Source organism: Aulonocara sp. 'chitande type north' Nkhata Bay, linkage group LG20 (genome assembly GCF_057382095.1).
Source record: "Aulonocara sp. 'chitande type north' Nkhata Bay isolate Kocher_YH1m ecotype deep benthic linkage group LG20, A_spYH_male_GT1.1, whole genome shotgun sequence".
Lineage (NCBI taxonomy): Eukaryota > Metazoa > Chordata > Actinopteri > Cichliformes > Cichlidae > Aulonocara > Aulonocara sp. 'chitande type north' Nkhata Bay.
Genome location: NC_141363.1, coordinates 20,503,487 through 20,524,501, shown reverse-complemented (window position 1 = coordinate 20,524,501; position 21,015 = coordinate 20,503,487). Strand labels below are relative to the sequence as shown.

The 21,015-nt window shown below is 45.7% G+C and overlaps 1 protein-coding gene across 4 annotated transcripts in view; it reads right to left on the bottom strand.

The window, feature by feature from the left end:
- The window catches only part of LOC147305505 (IQ motif and SEC7 domain-containing protein 1-like), a 183,376-nt gene that overhangs the window by 22,471 nt on the left and 139,890 nt on the right, over positions 1 to 21,015 (bottom strand). For 3 of the 4 annotated variants that reach the window (XM_086276537.1, XM_086276538.1, XM_086276540.1), the window contains 10 exons: positions 11,769 to 11,937; positions 11,056 to 11,223; positions 10,078 to 10,449; positions 7,689 to 8,287; positions 5,615 to 6,526; positions 4,371 to 4,529; positions 3,457 to 3,579; positions 3,198 to 3,364; positions 2,414 to 2,553; positions 721 to 846 (listed from right to left, as the gene is read on the bottom strand). In XM_086276537.1, coding sequence (XP_086132663.1) covers positions 721 to 846; positions 2,414 to 2,553; positions 3,198 to 3,364; positions 3,457 to 3,579; positions 4,371 to 4,529; positions 5,615 to 6,526; positions 7,689 to 8,287; positions 10,078 to 10,449; positions 11,056 to 11,223; positions 11,769 to 11,937 — 2,935 coding nt within the window. The remainder of the gene's footprint in view (positions 1 to 720; positions 847 to 2,413; positions 2,554 to 3,197; positions 3,365 to 3,456; positions 3,580 to 4,370; positions 4,530 to 5,614; positions 6,527 to 7,688; positions 8,288 to 10,077; positions 10,450 to 11,055; positions 11,224 to 11,768; positions 11,938 to 21,015) is intronic. The other variant, XM_086276539.1, reaches the window with a different exon arrangement.

Sequence of the window (21,015 nt, the reverse complement as noted above, 5' to 3'; positions counted from 1 at the left end):
CGCGTACTTGAGAATTGAGAAAGGGCCCTGGACTTCTTACTGATTTTGCTTCAGCTACTAAATCTTAGCAGCACTGCCTAAAAACATAACAGCAAAAATCAAGCAGCATCTGACCAGAAAACTGAGAATTTGAGCCAAATACTGAGCGTCTCCTTAGCTGCAGTTTGGTCTCCACTCTCTCCAGTTCAGCTGCACTCGCTCACTCGACTCTAAACTCTGCAGTTTGCTGCTGAGCAGGTTGTTGAAGCATGCATGACGAAAACAGCGGAGAAAACCAGAAACGTAAAGTCTCAGTGGAGAAACATGAGACCCGATGGGTAAAACTCGCTGACAAATCCTGGTTTTTTTGGTCTTTTCTCGTAAAGTCGCGCTGTCAGACTTCCTGACATTTCTGGAGCACTGCTTAAACATGAGCAGGGCATTATGGGATAAAATGGTGCTCCAGTGATGCAAAAATCCTTTTATCTCACATGTGAGTGAATCTTAAGGTTGTGCAAGAATCGGTGGTCACACTGGTCCTTAAATGGTGCAATAACCAAACACACACTCTGCAAAGTCACACTAAATGACTCTGTTTTCCACTAAATCCACAGCTGACGGACCAGAAGCGCAATGCAAACTGAAACCTAACCTTGGTTTAGATTTAAGTGAGTTGTTCTGGTGACTTTATATCCCTGTGAGAAGCAAAAGCACATGTCACACACAGAGTGCATCGTTTACCATAAGCAGGTCGTTGAACAGGAAGACTTCTCTCTGGTGGACGCCGCTCCTCTGAGCTCTGTTTGGATCGGGAACCTCGAACAGCTGACAGCAGCACACCAACCTGCGATGAGGCAGCGACAGCACCTGCAACACACACACAGACAGACACACACTTCTGTGACCTGCCCTGTATCAAAAGGTTATTATGTACTAAAAAAGAGGCAGGGATAAAAAAAAGAGCATAATTGTAGTTAAATGCAATGATTTATGTTAAAGCATGTCGGATTTTTGATCTCTGAAATGTGACTGAATGACTGTGTGAGCAGATTTATGTCCCTGCAACATAAAATCAACTATATTCTCGTGCATAACACAGATAACATTCCTGACACTGATGTGGGACCTGCAGAGTCACATTGTCAGTGGACTGAGTGATAACTCAAGACTACGGATGGTGGAACATACACAGTTTTATCCTGTCACTTAAAAAGTGATTATTGATGCCACTTTAGTTATTTATAGCTATAGTGTTGTAATGATAACAGTAATTACATCTAATTACATTAAAGTATCAAGCTGAAACTGATACTGAAATCCTACAGCGATGAAATCCATGAAACCTGTTCAAACACATGCAAAGGATCCATCCATCCATCCATCCATCCACCCACCCACCCGTCCATCCATCCATCCATCCATCCATCCATCCATCCACCCACCCGTCCATCCATCCATCCATCCATCCATCCATCCACCCACCCGTCCATCCATCCATCCATCCGTCCATCCATCCATCCATCCATCCACCCATCCATCCGTCCGTCCGTCCGTCCATCCATCCGTCCATCCACCCACCCACCCGTCCATCCATCCATCCATCCATCCATCCACCCACCCGTCCGTCCGTCCGTCCGTCCGTCCGTCCATCCATCCATCCATCCATCCATCCACCCACCCGTCCGTCCGTCCGTCCGTCCGTCCATCCATCCATCCATCCGTCCATCCATCCATCCATCCATCCATCCATCCATCCATCCATCCATCCATCTCTACCGATTGTAAAGCACTTTGGTCAGTTCTGTTTTCAAATGTGCTATACAAATAAATTTTGAATTTGAATCCATCCATCCATGTGATTTAAAAGACTGAATAGACTCGGCGGTACGAACATGAACAGGGAGGTTATTCCAGGTGCTACGGTTGCAAAGGCCCGGTCACCTCTCGACTTCAGTCGAGACCTGGGTTGAGCTAGGAGCATCTGATTGGACGATCTTTGTGCTCTATTGTGATTGTACAAGTGGAGGAGTTCGGAAAGATAGCTGGGCGCTAAATTATTTAGAATATTAAAAGTGAACAAAAGAATTTTAAAATCGATACGATATTTAACAGGGAGCCAGTGTAAGTTGGCTAAAATTGGAGTGATGTGTTCATAGATTCTTGTACCTGTCAAGAGACGCGCAGCTGCATTCTGAACTACCTGAAGCCGGTAAAGAGACGAGTGTTGGAGGCCCAAGTAGAGGGAGTTACAGTAGTCCAGTCTGGATGTGATAAATGCGTGGATTTGGATTTTGGCTAAATCAAAAGCTTTGCTGTTGCTATAAAGTTAAGTTATAAATAAAAACCCATCATGATGCTATTTTTAAAAGCATCCACCTGGAACCTTTGTGCAGTGTAACAGATATTTTCATCTCGGGGTGTAAGAGCGTCTTACGGGTTTCTTGCCGACCACCATCCTCTCCACCGCCTGGACCTGGGACACGTGGTCATCGTTTGTCCTAAGCTCCCACTTCTGGATTCTTCCATAGATCGCCACCAGCAGGTCCCGGGGAATGTCTTGACCATTATCGACACCTGTTGGGATCACAGGTAAGAGTTTGACATGTATCTTTTGTGCAGGCACAATGTTTACTCCTGTTTTATCATCCGGTGCTTCCTTTCCTCAGTTCATCCACATGGCTGGCTGCTGTCTGCGACTGTGATCTCAGTGACTGTCTGTGCCATGCTTAGTCAGATTTGTTCCAGCTGTCGTCAGACAAAAATGTGTCATTCTCTAAAAATCTGACGTTAAGCGTTTTGGCTAAATTGATGAGTCACAGACAGAAACAGCACAAACACCAGCAAAGTTTCACTCTTAGCTTCAGAGCACACTGCAGTGCTGCACCGAGTGTTTCATTCTGGATCTCATCAGTTAAATGACATGAGAATGAACAGCAAACTGCTGTGTTGTTTTAGCCACATGCTAACGGTTAAATAATGCTTCAAGCGGATAAAAAATCCTTTAACATGGAGCAGACATTGTCCACACCAGGAGGAGGTCAAGAGGTTTCAGCCTCTTTCCTAAACTGTAGTTTTACCATTTATTTGTTGCAGGTTTATGAGGTTTTACATGACGACAGCCTGCAGCATTTCTGCTGCTCTCAGACTCAAACACTGATTTTAACATTTTACAGCCCTGCATCGTTTCAGACTGATTATGGGGGCGCTGCTATACGGACCACGCAGGTTCTTGATGAAGTCCTCGAGCTTCATCTTCCTCTCCGGCTTCACGTTGGGGCTGTACATGTCTGTGTTGAGGAGGATGATGGCAAAGGCCAGGATAAAGATGGTGTCTGGATTCTGGAACTGCCGGATCAGCACCGGGTTACAAACGCAGTATCGCTGACTGCAGAGCGAGAGAAAGGGGAGCATCACAAACTGCACAGACGACTCAGCTCTTTGATATTTGATCAAACCCTCCGCGACGCCGTTTAATACCTGAAGGCCTCCACCAGCCGCTCCACCCGCTGGGCTTCACCCTGAACTTTGATCTGAGCTTGGAACTTCCTCAGAGCGTCGTCCAGATCCATCCCTGAGAAATCCATCTCATCCAGGACACAGCTAAAGAAAGAGACAGAAAACGCTGATCATTATCCACAAACGCATTCCTTAAGCCTCGTCTTCACCTACTCCTGACAGCTCAGAGGCTTGTGAAGCAGGAGTCGGGGTTTAATGTGGTCCCTTCAGGTTTAAGGCTGTGTTTCAATACTATGAAGGTAGTTAATGATTCTCTGAGGTACATCACTGCTCATACCGCCTTACCTGGTGCAGAGCATGGTATGTTTAAGATAAGATATGAAACCACTGCCTATTGACCCACCAGTTCTCTGGAAAACAGTGTCAGCATTTCCAGAAGATCCCCCCGAGGTAGCAGGATGTCCTGAAGAGTTAGAGGTTATCTAAAGTCGTCTTTCTCAGTAAATATCAATAAAAAATACAAATCCGTGCATGGATGAATTTATTGGATGGGATGATATGATTCAACACAGTGATGTATTACAGGCTTTGTTCATGTTCTCAGTCATTTCTCTCAGACTGTGAGAGCTGCAGCTGAAACGATCTGTAAAAGCAGACTTAAGTCACTGGATACTTTAATTACAGTCAGATCTTTCTGTGCTGTTAATGATAAACACATTCACTGCCAGCTTTCCTCCCTGGCTTTAGATAGACTGCAGCTTTCTTTCTGCTTCACCACCCTGTGAAGGTATGTCTTTCAGCCCAGTCAAAGCTAAACTTTCACTGTTTTCAATAATTATCGCTCAGTTAGGACAAGCCTACCTTGTAACCACATAAACGCAGACACCTGTCCACAGTAAAACATTCACTGAAAGGACTTTAACATTTGCACTCACTCAAGGACGTCTTTGTTGAACTGCTGCCGGCTTCCCAGAAACTCTCCGATCATCTGCCTGCTCAGGCCTTTCCTCTCCAGGATGAAGCGGGCGATGCCCACTGGCGTGTCCGACACAAACCCCCTCTCGATCAGGTACTGGATCCCCTTCTCTGGCTTCCTGTAGACCAGAGGAAACACGGCCTCTTAAGTTGTTTGCTCTGGGACTGAAATTCTTTTTATTGGTTGTCTTGTTTTTATTGGTTGCTCCGTTCTACGCTGCTGAGAAGTCTAATATTTTGGCTTTTTAAAATTCTGATACATAAAAAAAACTCCTCTAAACTTAGAAACTTAATTTCAGTAAAACATTCAGAGAGTCCAGAGAATTCTCTGTACACATGGGACCAGGTTAAAAACCAACACTGGATGGCAGTGCTCTCTTCAGCCCCTCCACACGATCTAACATTTAAAGCTAACATCTAACTTGTTATCAACAACAGTACGGGTAACTTAAACGTCTATGAAGGCATCATTAATGCTGAATGAAACATTCTAACAACACGACTCACTAACTTCCTCAGAGCGTCGTCCAGACACTCTGAGGAAGTTCCAAGCTCACTATGTGTTAACAGACCTCTCTGCATTGAATCATATCTGTTATTAATCTCTGTCTCTCTTCCACAGCATGTCTTTATCCTGTCCTCCTTCTCTCACCCCAACCAATCCCAGCAGATGGCCCCGCCCCTCCCTGAGCCTGGTTCTGCTGGAGGTTTCTTCCTGTTAAAAGGGAGTTTTTCCTTCCCACTGTCGCCAAAGTGCTTGCTCATAGGGGGTCATATGATTGTTGGGTTTTTCTCTGTATGTATTATTGTAGGATCTACTGTACAATATAAAGCGCCTTGAGGCGACTGTTATTGTGATTTGGAGCTGTAGAAATAAAATTAAATTGAATGACACTGCTGCTAACAGTGTGGGTGCTTATCTCTCCACCCCCCTGCTCAGAAATAAGGACACAACCAAGAAGGCTCTGAACTGTTGTCAGACGAAGAAGAGATGGTCTGACACTAAGCAGCCCTGATTGCACACTGGGGCTGGGTTACATATGTTGTTCTGTTTGCTGCAGTATGAGCAGACAGTTTCCTCCATGTTGTACTTTTGTGTCTGACATCAGGTGTTACTGATCTGACTTATGCCTGGATTCTTTGAACTCACAGGAGGCCGATTATTGCTCTGAGTCTTCTGGATTATGTTTGCAGACGTTCTTACTTGTTGAATAAGTTGAGTCCAATGCGGTACTGCCGCCGCTGCACCACGTCGTTGTTGAACGCAGGTGAGTCCCAGCTATGACGGCTCTCCCTTTGATAGGTCTGCTTTCCCAGCGCAGCTCCTCCGATTGGCTCCCGGAGGCTGTCGCGGGACGAGGAGCCGGAGCTGCAGTTGTTGACCGTTGTGTCATCGTTGGAGTTGGTGGTGGTGGAGTTGACGCTCTCGTTGTCTCCATCAGAGCAGAGCAGGTGGTGGTGGTGGAGGTGGGGGTGGTGAGCGTGGTGCTGCTGCGCCTCCATGCTTTGGAGCGCAGAGGAGGACGAGGACAGCGGCGAGGGCGTCAGCGGTGGCAGGGGGGAGAGAGGTGTGAGGGGCGGTACGGGAGATGGCAGCGGGGAAGAAGGGGGTTCGGGGTAAGCGTGAGGGAGGTGGTGGTGTTGATGGTGCAGGTGGTGGTAGTGGTGCTGGGCGAAGTGGTGAGCGTGCTGCATGTAAGGGCTGCCGCCGTGTCCGTGGTGCATGTGCATCATGTGATGCTGGGTGTACTGAGGGTGGTGGTCGAGGATGGTGGGGAGGTGGGGGATGGGTGAAGGGTGAGGGTGGGGGTGCTGGAGTGGGTGAGGGAGCGGGTGCGAGGGCAGGGTGCGGGCCGAAGGCATCGGCAGGGGGACGTTGGAGGGGCTGCGAGTCTGTCCCTGCGCCGTGGCGACCGAGCGGCCGTTGGGTTTGTGTTTGATGGTTCCCTGCGGAGATTCGGCTTCGCTGCTTCCTCCGCCTCCTCCTCCTCGCTCATCTTCTCCGCTTTCACCTTCCACTCCTCCCCCCCTCCTATCCCTCTCCCCACTTCCTCCCCGCTCGACTCCTGACGGCTCCTGTTCGTACACCAGGCGTCCGATAGACCCTCGCTCTGACCTGAAGATGGGAACGATACAATGAATTATGACTGCACATCTTCTAGTCACCTGATTCTAATGGAGCAAAGCGGTAATCATACTGACGGAGGATTGTAAGGATGTGGAATGGAAAAATACAGGCTGTTATATAAAGTAAAACTAGAGGTTGAGCCTATAAACATATGAGTAAAATCACTACATTAGAAACACAGCAGGGTTCAGGCACTTTAATAAAGTCTCACTTTCATTTAGACCTCCTTTAAAAGGTGAACGTAGCTTCCAGGCTTGACGGTGAAGTAGAGCTGGGCGATAGAACGAGAACGATATGTATTGCGAAATAACTTTTTCTCGATAGAAAAATTAAACTATTGCGATAGGCCTCACCGCTCTTGTTCTCTTAAAAAACATAAAAAAGAACAGCCAATCCAAATTAAGTAGCGCAGAGCCGAACCAATCCCAGCTGCAGCGTCACGTCATGTGACTTGTTACGTACAGCACAAGTGCCAAGCCGCACATGTGTATTTGTTTGGGAAGCCGCCAGCCGCCGTGCCGCCCGGGTAACGGAGGAAATGAGTGTTCCGACCAGAGAAAAATCAACCGAGAGCGTGACCGAAGAGAAAACAGATGATTTATTTTATTTTTAGAATTAATAATTGCCTTTTGTGTAGTTTGCAATATTTGCCTTTATTTATCTGAAAAAGTCTCATGTTCCTTAAGTACATCTACCCTGTTGAACTTATTATGGGAAATAAATATTTAAATCAAAACAAGCTGCTGATTATTTCACATTTTACTTGTGAGCAACGGCACATTTAAATCTTACAAATATAGTTATTTGGCTTATATCGTGATATAAATCGTTATCGCCTGAAATGAAAAAAACATATCGTGATAAACAATCTCATATCGCCCAGCTCTACACTGAATCATTCATGAAAGTTCCTGCAGTGTTTCTAAGGGTCAACAGTGACGAGCTGGAAGCTCATCTTTTAAATATGGACTTCATGTGTTCATGTGAAGTATTGACTAATTTCAAACGTCTTGCAGGAATTTTGTGTTTTGACCGTGCATGCGGCCTTGTCCTACAGCGCCCCCTGGTGAGGACGCTCGCGTCTGCGTCTGTTTTCATGCAGATTCTGAACGAGTTCATCCAGAAAGTGAAACGAGACGTTTAAGCTGACCTGTCGCTCATGTCCACTGAGCTGTCGCTGGGCGGTTCGATGGTCAGGACGGGGAGATGTCCTCCTCCTCCACCCCTGCCTCTGTACTCGCCCCGACACTCTGTGCAGGGGGTGCTGCTCCTCCGGCTCGTGTTGCTGCCTCCCTCCGTCTCCCTGCTGTCTTCTCTCCCCCCTGCACTTCCTCCTCCCCCTCCTCCCCAGTACTCTGTATCAGAGCTGGAGGCGGGACGGGACAGCGGCGAGGAGGGGAGGCAGCCTTCATCCATGTACAGGGTGACATCACTGAAGGAGGTAGCGGTGCTGTCCTCATGCATGGAGGCACCTCCTCCTGCCCCCGCCCTCCCCCCTCCTCCCCCCGTCCGGCCCGCAGCACGTCGGGAAGATGTCGTGCTGTTGCGCCACGCACACTGTCTGTAGTCTTCCTCCTCGTCTTCCTCCTCGTCCTCTTCCCCTTCTTCCTCCTCCTCTTCTTCCTCCTCATCGCCCTCCTCTTCGTCCTCGTCATCGTCCTCCTCTCCATCTCCTCCCGCTTCCTGTGAGTCTTCACGGCCGGACTGGCAGGTGAGGGAGTCGTCCATGGAGTCTGCCAAGGACTTAACCTGCAGTGCACGAACGTAACGTCACGACACAGAAAATACAGAGAAAAAATATCCCGAGCTGACGATGAGAAGGTCAGAAGAAGAAAATCGCTGCACAACTCCTGTCAGGAGAAAGACGGCTGTGGAAATCTGCACTCATGTTTCTTTCTGTTTGTTTGACCTTTGCTGAGAGACGGCCAAGAATCTGCCGCAGGATGGGAAGAGACTCCCGGGGATCCGCTCTAATCACTTCTGATTCATTTTCATTTAGCTTCAGGAAACTCTGGGACATCCAGCACTTTATAACAGATATACAAGATATCATCTGAGTTAGGCTGACTTCTTTGTTAGTTTTTAATATAATATACATCTGTGTGTGTCATTTGCATAAAAAAGGATAAAATCATGTTTGCAAATGACGTGAGTACTCGGAGGCACAAAAATGGAAGATGAGTCAGGAAAGGGGCAAAAACAGAAAATCGTTTCTGGTTAGGAAAGGATTAAAACGATTACTTTTCTGCTTATCAGGAAAAGAATGACTCCACCAATCCTCACACTGAGTGCCTCGCCTACGCGGATATTTATTTGTTCGGTTTTAGGCTCAAGGTAACAGTTCCTGCACAATCCTGCGGGCTTTTAATTTGAAACATCTACGCATACAAATATGTTAAGGTCCGCCTATTAGCATTTTCTAAAACTTTGAAACACATCTCCTGTCTCAGAGGACGGAGATTCCTCAGCATCCATTGGCCCCAATCAATGAACATTTACTTCCAAACCTGCACTTCAGTGACTGTTTCAGTGTTAATTGCTGCCCTGACAGCTGGGACAGCAGCTGCTAACAGTCCTGTAGTTGAAAGCTTGTTTGTGGGGCTCCACAGGGATCCTTGTCTGGGCCAATTCATTTTCCAATAATCACGACTCTTTTAAGACCATCCAGCATTTAGCAGAGATTTTCTCCCTTTTAAACTCAGAATATTCAAACACTTCTAGAGGTTAACTGCTGAAAATAAAGCTTCCCCCAGATTCCTATTGTATTTACTGGCAACCTCTGATTTAGTAGCTTTATAAACCAAACTGAGCAGTTTTGTTTCAGCTTTGGAGAATCTCAAAGACTCAAAGACTTTAATAATCTAGATAGTATTATGTGTGAACTAAAAAATGTACAGATTATGACAAAATGAGTTTATTTTTATTGATCAGCAGCAAGTCTGAGATTACTTTTGAAACTTTACATATTACTTTTAAAAGGTCGGATGGTCCTGAGCTATAACTCAGACCTTTTGAGGACTTAAAAAGAAGCAACTGGACTTCTTTAGGTTCATGAAGGTGTTTTACTCGATAAACTTCACCAAGCAGACACACCTATGGCATCAATTTCAAAATCCTACGTCACCTCGTTGTCAAGTTATTTCATTCACAAGATTTTCAGAAGATTTGACCTCTGAACTCAGGTAGGCCAAGGTTACTTAGATCTGAACTCGTCTAAGAGTTTTAGTAGCTACACCTATGGCATCAATTTGAAGATTCTAAGTTGCCTCGTTTTACGTTGCAGCCCCCCCCGCTCTGTCCACGCAGCCCCCGCCCATCCATCCACCCATCCTTGCAGCTTGGTGGGGTAATAACAATACCCCCACATCCTTTTTTGCCTGAGGAATAATAATTACTATGTATCAACAAACTCTTTTATGAATGAATTATAATTATATTCCTTTATTGTAATAATGCTGTGCACGTTTTGCACATGTGTACTTCAGACCGTGTTCTTTAAACATTTTTCATGACTGTTGAAGATGCTCAAACATCTCTACCTGCTTAGAGAAGGAGTCGTCCACATCTCCGGCGTCCTCTGAGCCCTGCTGACCTGGCGGTCCCTGACCCTGTGGTTGACGCTCATCAAATGAGTACTGCAGCCACCGAAGAAACAACGCATCATTAGAACAAACCGAGCAGAACCTGGTGTGTTTCATTATGTGCTTTTTTACAAGTGTGTGTGAGAGTGTGTGTACCTGCATCCTCATGTTGGACAGGATGATGCGGCGGGTCATCCTGCTCTCTGAGGCGGAGCTGCGAAGCCTCTCAAAGTTCTTGTTCATGCGATACTGCCTGAACGCCGTCTGGATCGTCTTCGCTGCCCGCCGGGACACGAACGGGCCCCCGTACTTCCTCTCAAGCATCTCCACCTATCAGGCCGTACGATCACGCAACCAAACAGAGAGGGAAGAGCAGAAACGATCTTTGCATTTACAGGAAACAGGAAACAAAACAGCAGAAACTTTCAGCGAACCTTTGTGATGTTGCGTGTTACGATGTGTGTAGTTTTGTGTTTTTAGTGAGTAAACCGAAAATTATTACACCGCTCGGCACATCTGACGGTTCCTAAACTGCAGTGGAAACAAAAGGAGCACGGACCAATAAGGAGGTTTGTTAAATGACGCCTCGTGCCTCCAAAGGCAGCTCTGCTCCTTAGCTGCTAACATTTCTAACTATATACCTTTACTTTTGCTTCATTTGAAAGTAAATACATATTATTTCACTAATTTTTCTCTTCCCTATGTAAACCTCCTTATTGGTCCATGCTCCACGTTGCTGTGTCTCTGCCTCTGTGTGCATTACGGATAAAAGGAAGGGCAGAAAATAAAGGTGTCCTGATGTGTCCTCTACCCTGCGGGTGATTGAAAAGGCTGCTTTGTAATGGAGGCGATTACATGGAAAACCTCTCACAGGAACCGCTCCAGTGGTGTTTTTAGAGGTGTTACTTATGAGGCCGACTTGTTGTGGCATTGTACCTTCTTGTCCTGGAGGTCTGTAGAGAGCTCATAGCTGTCAGATAGAGCCTTGCAGCGTTTGCTCTCCTCCTCCTCTTGCTTGCGGAGCGCCAGGCTGGCTGGCTGGTGTCGGCTGCGCTGAGCCCAGGCGAGGCTCGCTGGGCTGGGGGGCGAGATGGGTGAGCTGCCCTGGAAGAGGACATGATGAGAAGACATGTAATCAGATTTGATTTACTTCTGCTTTTATTTATTCAGGGTAACTTCAGGGAGACAGTACACATAATCCACTGATACAGGTTTTACTGTCAGACTGTTAATTTGGTCAACAAAAAAAAGTAAAGGGTTTAGTTTAATTATCTCTCAGCCGAACGTTGGATTAAAAAAGAGATCAATGTGTGTAATTTATTCGTTGGAATAATTTGATCCACGGTTTGAGCTCTGGACCTCTGTCATACAGCATCAACATCTGTTCCCCTGCCCCGGTGACCCACGAGATATCGCTGCTGTTTCAACCATGTTTGCTGGTTTAGATCAACTTTGTGTTCATTTGAAGCGAGCCCTTCCACCTTAAATGTCCCACTACAGCAGAACGGGGCCACCGAGCTCTTCACAGAGGGGATTAGGATTTTTACAAATGTGGCTGAAGGCGACACCTCCTTTCATAAGCTTCAGAATAAACTTCAGACACCTTTAGTAGCTGCAGATAGACGGTGCATGTGTTTTAGGGTCGGTACCTGTGTATGTGTGTGGGAGGCTCCCAGGGGCCCACCGGAGGAGGGAGAGCCGTAGGGGTCACAGGGGCTGGAGAGGGGGCTGTTGCTATAGCGATGGAAGGGAGGTGGATGGCCAAAGGATGAATCAGAAAAGGTGAGTGCCTCTGGACACTGAGAGTCGCCCTCCACACTGCGAGGAAAGAGACAAAAACACGAGGAGAACGAGAGGACGGGTTATCCATCTGCAGATGCTGCTGATTTCAGGTGAAATCACGCTGAAATAATGAAACAGAAGGTGGGAGAGAAGCTGTGGGATACAGAGAAGGAGGAGGAAACTTGATCCAAACAACTGAGAACAGAATCAGGACGGCAAGAAGGCGGAAGAATGGACTTAAAGAAAAGGAAAAGAAGAAAGGAAATCTGTTGGACAGATGGTGAGGTGGGGAGGAAGAGAAGGGAAAGGAAGGAAAGGAGGTTAAAGAGCAAACTGGAAGAAAGGGAAAAGAGAAAGATGAATAGATTCAGATAAAATAGCTGCACACTGACTAAACCGGACAAACTGACAGAACAAACCACACTTTACCAGAGTGTCAAACCTGACAAACTGGACCAAACCAGAGCAAACTGGCCTAATCCTGACTGCAATGAACTGGAACGAGTTTGTTCAAATCGACCATAATCAGATAAATCTCTGCCTCCATCTCACTCCATCACACCAACACTCTGCAGGTCCTTTTTCACTATATCCATGAATCTTCTCTCAGATCTTCCTGTTTTCCTCCCGCCCGGCAGCTTCATCCTCATCATCCCTCTGTCCAGAATATCCACCTCCAAAAATCAAACCACAAAACTGGACCTTACATAAAAACAAACTAAACACATCAAAAGGGTCAAATTAAACCCTTTGAACAGAGTCAATCAGCTGGATCAGCAAGACTAAGTCAGATAAATACAAACTGAATGAAAAAGACCAAAACTGTAGCAAACTCCAATAAAACAAACCACAAAAGAATGTTACTGACATTTATTAAATGGCCTAATCACAGTTACAACCCAAACACAGTGGAACAAAAGTTCAACTGCACCTAACTGGGTCTAAGCTTGAAGAAACCCAGCAAAACCATCCATCCATCCATCCGTTCATCCATCCATCCATCCATCCATCCGTCCATCCATTCATCCATCCGTCCATCCATCCATCCATCCATCCATCCATCCATCCATCCGTCCATCCATTCATCCATCCATCCATCCGTCCATCCATTCATCCATCCATCCATCCATCCATCTATCCATCCATCCATTCATCCATCCATCCATCCATCCATCCATCCATCCATCTGTTCATCCATCCATCCATCCATCCGTCCATCCATCCATCCATCCATTCATCCATTCGTCCATCCATCCATCTATCCATTCATCCATCCATCCATCCATTCGTCCGTCCATCCGTCCGTCCATCCATCCGTCCATCTTCTTCCACTTATCCAGCTGACAGGCTCCAGACTAAACAGAACTAAAGCAAACAAAAGGAATGAGTCGCACCAGTTAAACAAAGCCAATAGGAATTTGGCTTAACCCAGAATAAAATGGACTAAAACCGGAAAAGTGGAATAAAAGAGCAGCTGGTGCTAATCTGGCCTAAGTGGAACAACCCAGTCTGAACAAATCACAGATTCAGATGAAGTGGACCAAATCAAACCAAATGGGATGTTCAGACCAACACATGGAAAGTTAGGGAAAAGACTTAATCCAGAGTAAAACCAAATAAAACACTCTTCTTTTCTGTCTTTCGGCCTACTCCCATTCAGAGGGAGTTCTTTCTCCCCACTGACTCCAAATGACTGATTGGGATTCTCTTTCATGTTTTATGGATTTAGCTGCACACTCACATTGAAATCACTTTTAACTGGCCAAACAAAAACAACGTGGAACAATTGGATCAAAGCAGAATAAACAGAAAAAGGGACAAAACAAAACCACGTTTCCTGAACTACCTGTCATGAACTGGGTTAATCCAGATGAAACTGGACAAAATGTATTAGACCATCATACTGTGGTCACCTAGCAGTTCACTGTGTTTAATGCCTCAACAGAGACATCTCGGACAGACTGATGCAGATTACTGCTAAGAGAAACGCTGCGACACAGAAAATCAATCAACTTATTGATAAATAAAGGAGACGAAGAGAGAAGAGAAAAGAGGAGCAATCTATGCGACGGGCGTGTGTTTCATCATCAAAGAGGCTCTTCAGTGTTAATCTAAGACACCCGTGAAGCTGGCACAGAAGCTAACGTGGGCAGTGCCAAGCTAGCAAACACACACACACACACACACACACACACACACACACACACACACACACACGCACACACACACAGAGTCACATGAGGGTGACTCATGGCAACAGCAGTGTGAGTGTGTGTGTATATGTGTGTGTGTGTGGGTGTACAGTATATGTGAATGTGGGTGTGCAGTGCGTGTTTGCGAGAAGCACAGCGTGAGTGTGTGGGAGACAATGTGTGTGTCTGTGTGTTTGCACAGCTAGCTTTATGAGGACCGAAGTGAGTTTAAGACCTTGGGAAAAGGACATTTCTTTCAAAGTGAGGACGTTCAAATCAGTCCTCTCTTCAGGACTGTTTGACGGGTTCAGATCACAGACTGTGTGAAACTCGTGGTCACAGTGGAGTCACCCACTGGTTTCTGAAATCTCATTTTGCAAACTCCGCTTTAGCTTGATGGCTGTTTTCATCCTGATTTTACTGAAAACAGAGGCGACAGTCTTTGGATGAAGGGTAGAGTGGAGAAAAGGGAGAACACCAGCAAGCCTGGTTAGATGCATCGATGCATTGCAAAGACACAGACACCTGCTAAATAACATCTAGATAAGCATGCAATTACCTCACAACAAGTCATTTTGAAGCCATATTATTTGTCAGAACAGAGTCTAATTAAGTGGCTCAAATTAGCGGAGCTGAAAGTTGTTATAAAGACAGAAATTAGCTATAGACACCACAACATGTTGCAGTGTATCAGGCTGTAACGTGTTTATTTCTGCTGTGTTTTTAACGTCCGAGTCTCATGTTTGAAGCCAGATTCAAGTGGACGTTAGAGGAACTGCAATTTTTGACACTGGGTTTATGTCAGCGACGGTCCCCACGCAAACGGTGACTAGCCTGCCACTGAAGTCCACCGAAGCAACTTGAGGCAGCTTTTACTTTGTGCATCTGACTCAAAGTAGCGTCCATAGTTATTAAAGTGTGTCTGCAGCTGAAATACTGAGGCCAGTGTGTGGCAAGGAAAACGTGACTGATTCGTATTAACAAGCCAAAAGTGCAGCAAGAAAAAACACCAAGCATCACACCACTACTAGTCCTGACTATATGCACAAGGCAGGTGGGTCCACTGATTCACGCCGCAGACAGCGAATCCTGAGCTGTCAACAACAGGCGTGCAGCCTCATCAGGCCGCACTGATTTGTTTAGCTCAGGTGAGCCTTTGCATCATATATCTGCTTCGACCTGTGCAGGGCTAAGAGATGTGCAGAGATGCTTTTCTGCTCAACACTCTTATAAAGAGTGACGCTCAGGCAGTACTCAGAGATCCTGACGCCTCATTTTTCCCATTCTGACGTTTGTGGACATTCACCGAAGCTCCTGGCACGTATCTGCATCCCTTCATGCACAAAGCCACATGTTTGGATATGACCGAATAACTCAAGTCAGTTTATTTATGAGCACTTTTAAGAACAAGTGTTGACCAAAGTGCTGCATAACAGAACATAAATAAATGAAAGAAAAATGAAATGTCAAGATTTAAAGATGCGAGTTTTAATTGCCCAGACTGTTCTGAAGTTTAAGGGCATGTTTTCATCTGTGAAACTAGAAGTGTCTGCTCAGCTGACCTCAGTGATCTTTTGGGAACATGCATTGTTAAAAGGTCAGAAAGGTAAGAAGGCATTTAAAGACTTAAAAACCAACAATTGGAAATAAAGTATCGAATTTCAGGAGCAGGACCACGCTGCCAAACACGCTGTTTCCGGTTCTCATCTATATACGTCTCCCCCAGTTCTACAAGCTGTTCATTCTCATTTACATGCCCCCACCCCCCCCAAAACAGGAAACTGGTGCACCGTCAGGAGTTGCAGATGAGAAAGCAGAACTGAGTGATTTACAGAGGTCTGAACAGTCTCACTTTAGTTTTTCACTTGTTCAGGTTCAACGAGTTTAGCGCCATCCATGATTTCATGGCAGCGAGTCCAGCAAAGCTGTCAGAGGAGCCGTGGTACGCAGACAGATTTGTGAGTCAGATGCATAACAAGGAAATTCAATTCCATATTTTTGGAAAATTGAAATCAGGAGCATAGAAAGTGAAAAGAGTACAGGACCAAGAATGGAGGTCATGAGAGTGGAGCAGGTGATGATGAAAACCCACCAACGTGACAGAAAAACCTCTGCCTGTGAAACACACACATCTCTAACACACATCTCTGCGGTGCACAGACCAGGAAACACGATGCACTGTATCGAATGCAGCAGCTGAAAGCATGAAAATGGTTGAATCTCCAATTACTAAAAGATCATCAAAAACCTTTCAAAGTGCTGATTTTGTGCTGCGAAAATGGACTGAACTATTTCAGTCTGATATTCGTGTCAGGTATTTATTTCCATTGGGGCCTGGAGATGGTGGAAAACAACTTTCTCCAGTATCTTAGACAGAAAGGGCAGCTTAGGGATCGGCCTAAAGCTTCTTTGACAGACGGCAGAATGATGGCATGTTTAAAACTCAGCAGTCCCTGACAGCGTCCAAGACCTCGTTGTACAGATGGGACATCTAGGGAGCACACAGCAGGCTTCAGATGACCGATCACTTCAGAAAAAGTCTCAAAGGGGTCAAAATCAGCAAAATATTTGGGGAACAGGAAGATCACAGTCAGGGGGAGTGATGTGAGACCTTATACCTGCAACGTTATCACCTATAACTGCTGATAAGTTTATTAGAGATAAGGGCAGAAAAATACTTCTGCTCTTCTGCAACTTTGTAATTAAACATGTCAAACTTTAACAAGGAAATCTGAAGTTGACCCATTAGCTCTCCAACCAATAAGCAGGTGTTCCTCTGCTCTCCTCAGCCAGCCGAGGATGAGCCAGATGTAGGTGAGGAGAGGTGTGTTTGATTTATATCCCAGCTGTGCGCTGAGCCCCGCGCCTCTTTTGGCAGGCTGCTACACTTCACTGAGGTCAGACAGTAAACTTCAGGTGACCCTGACATTAGAAACCATCACATCTGCGCCAGATTCTGCTTTGCAAACTTCTATCTCTGGAAATTTCTCCTTCCAACTCTTAACTGGGAAAAACTGGTTTGCAATTCACAGGTCTGGAACGTGTCTCTGTGAAGAAATGAAATATTTGAACTGGATGTTTTTGCATTTAACATCTTTAATGACAACTGCAGAAATCAGAAGGAAACCATCTGCTTTAAATAGTTTCAAACATTCATGTCTTGGTAGGGTTTTCCTTGTTCTGTTGTGTTTGTCTGCATTCTCTTAAAAACAATGAAGTTAACGGCTCTCATCTTGTGCGTGTGTTCAAAGCCGCCTCCCCAAAATGCATTTGCTTAGCAACACGACCCGGTTACACAATTTTCCTTCTATCGAACTACGCCACCAGCTGTGCCACTACAGGAGGATGCCTCCATCCACAACCAGCGGCTGACGCCTGCGACAGTGACAGGATGTAAATCCCGATGACTCTCCCACGCTTCAGAGCTGGAGGGTTTATTAGCGGCACGCTCCTTCTGGTTGGGGAATGTCGCCGCTGGAAAACAAACATTTCCTGCATGAAACTGCTCAGAGCAAGGTTGGACATCAAGATGAATAAAAGCACCGGACATAAGACACATAAATCTGAATTTAGGGGTGAGCTGGAACTTTATTCGTTATGGAGCATTTAGGATTTTGCCGATATTGTGATTATGAATACTTCCTAGAACTACTTACTCCCACCCCTCCCCCCAGGGACTCCCCAGATAATGTTGTTATCTAACATTATGTCTTTGCATCGTCTCCTCCTGCGCAGCAAACAGCACAGATTACATGAAAGACTCCAACATAATTGACTGCAGCCTGGCTCTGCGAGTCGTGCACGGAGGCTGTTTGCAGGCTTGTGGTAAATCCTGCTGTACAGACGTGGAGGTGGGTGGTGGGGGGCTCTGAGCTGTATATCTATAGAAGATGGCCCTGATACTGGTGGATGTGAGCCGCTCAGTATTAAGACACTAAAAAATGAATAAATAAAAATACTGCAGTGTTTTTTCCTCAGTGTTGTTCAGCTTGACTTGCAGAAAAAAAGCTATCGCAGAGAATTTCATAGATTTCTCCGAGTATGAGATCCAGGACGTGAAGTTACATATGCATAATGTAAAAGACAGAAGAGTGAAGCATCCTATTGGCTGAAAGTGTCTGTGATAAACTCTCAGCTGTGTTTGTGATGTTGGTGCATTTTGAATTATCTGACAAGTAGTATGGCTTCCTTGATAAAGACTGTCCAAGCTGTGGGTGAATTTCTAGCATCACATTCGTGTGTTTCTTAGCACTAATTAACAGATTGGTGTGCATGTGGGATGCACCCAGTCTGTGGATGCTGTTTATGGATGCTGCTCACTGCACGCCGCCTCTAAAACCCAACACGGTAACGGCCAAAACACTGAAGCTGAGGCGTCACAGCGGGACTTTATGGACAAATGGAGAACATCGATCTCTTACACACAGCTTAGAGCGCTCTACTTTCTCTTTTAACCTCCTAGGACCTGCAGTCCACATATGTGGACATCACATTTTGGGTTATTTAGACCAAAATACTCAATTTTGCTCTACATGGGCCTGATATCCACTAACGAGGACATTATGCTGCTACTGTTCTATCAAAATTGTAAACTAATATCCTCATTTGTGGCTCTTATTTTTCTTAAAAACAAAGGTAAGGTAAAAACAAAAATCTGGTAATTCTTTGTTTTTACATTCATCAGGTCCCAATCAGCCCAAATATCAAAGAAAAACTGTGGAAGAGTTCGGGTCTTAGGAGGTTAAATGCATAAAATACCACAAACATGACTGGACTCCATTATAAAAACAACCCAGCAGTCTGCACTGTAGGATGATCCTGCAAAAACCTGCCTGCACAACCACAACAACACGTCACACTGTAGAATTATATTAGAGTGAGAGCAGCACAGCACATATTAACCTGCTGCAGCACATAAACACAGCAACACTCACATGTAAACCTTGGCTCTGCGCAGCAGCTTGTTTTTCCTGAGAAACCACATGAGTCCGGGGGAGAGGACACACACACACACACACACACACACACACACACACACACACACACACACGCTACGCAGTACAGCTGCTCATATTTACCATAGTTTCTGATAAATATCTGGTATTCCTTTCAAATTTTTCATCCACACACAGAAGACGTCACACGCTGTTTCTGTTTGGTATCCTGCATTCATAGCCAGGGGCAGTAACTAACAACACACACACACACACACACACACACACACACACACACACACACACACACACACACACACAAAGTTGATTGGAAGCAGACTCCTGTGCCTGCACACACACATAGATGATGATTAGAAATCTGATTTATGCAGGTTACAGTGTCAAAGCAATGACTGCACTTCCTGCACAAGCCCACACTGATACACCCGAGCTTGGGCACACTCTCTCAACTGCTGTCCTCCCACGACTAACAGTCGCCTCCACCAACGAGCCAAACAGACGCAGAATATAAAGACAATCAGTCAGTTAGGCAGGCAGCTTCCCACAGGAGCAGGAGACCTGAAATATTCACGTCACAAAGTTGATCCTGGGCTGCACCTCCAATCAAACACAATTTAATGCCCTCATTTTATGAACTTCAATTTAATGCTTAATTACTTGCATGCAGAAATCACAGTTAGCTTACTCTGACATTAAATAAGAAGACTCCATTGATCCATTCATCCATTTTCTGCTGCTGTTCAAAGTTTAGTTTTTGCTAAATTAGAGGCGCCTTTTTTTTCTTTCAAGAGCTTCCTTTAGTGGTACCACAGCCAATGATCTGCCTCCATCTCATCAGCTGAGTGCCAAGAGTGCAGTTGACAAGCTGATGGTACAATAAAACACACACACACACACACACACACACACACACACACACACACACACACACACACACACACACACATTAAATCACACTACACACCAAAATACCCCATCTCATGTCAGACCCCCCCCCACCCCACTGCTGCTGGGTGTTATGATGAGGTGGAGGTCAGGACAATGATAACGATGACAAATATGACAGCTGTCATTGTCACTGTGAAGGAGCAGGAAGAGGAGCGGGGTGAAGAACGACCACATGATTCACTGACCTGACTGTCTCCCTGACTCACTGACTGCTTTCAAACCGACAGACCAACAAATGCTTTCCTGCTCCAGAGCGGCGTGAAATATCACAGAGACCAGAGGAAGAAAAACAAACGAATACAAGAAACATTTCATATTTAAGTTTTTGAATGATGAAAATCTCTGGGTATGTTAAGGTGACGGTGGGTCCCTCCTTGTGTCTCAAAATCCTTACTTTTCCTCTTGCGCCCTTTATTTACCAAAAAAGGGAAATAATCCTTCCTGTAATGAACACTGCAGCCTCCAGGTGGCACCACCGACGGTGTTGAAGCCAAATTAATGTAAAGTAAATTAACAGTTGCGTAACAGTGTCTTTGCATGAGAGGGGCTTTTTATTTGGCTACTCTTTACTCCGCTGTAAATGTCCCCTGTGGGCTTCTGTAGCCTCCAGCTACAGCGCTGCAGATGCTGTGGTTCATAACAGGCTGAGCAAGTGGAAGTAACTGATTTATAAAGCTCAGAACATGGAGCCACAAGGGAACACACACACACACACACACACACACAGACACACACACACACACACACACACACACGCACGCACGCACGCACGCACGCGCGCGCACGCACGCACGCACGCACGCACACACACACACACACACACACACACACGTGCAGCTTTGTCAAACCTCCTCACACAGGAGGAGGTCAGTGTATCACTCCGCTGTAATTAATAATGTTCTGTGATTAACTGTTGAGCTCAGTAATTACACACACGCACACATCAGGGCAACACCTGCTCATTGTGTGCGTGTCGGTGTGTAACTATCAGCCATGTTGTGGGGACATAAATCTGTGTA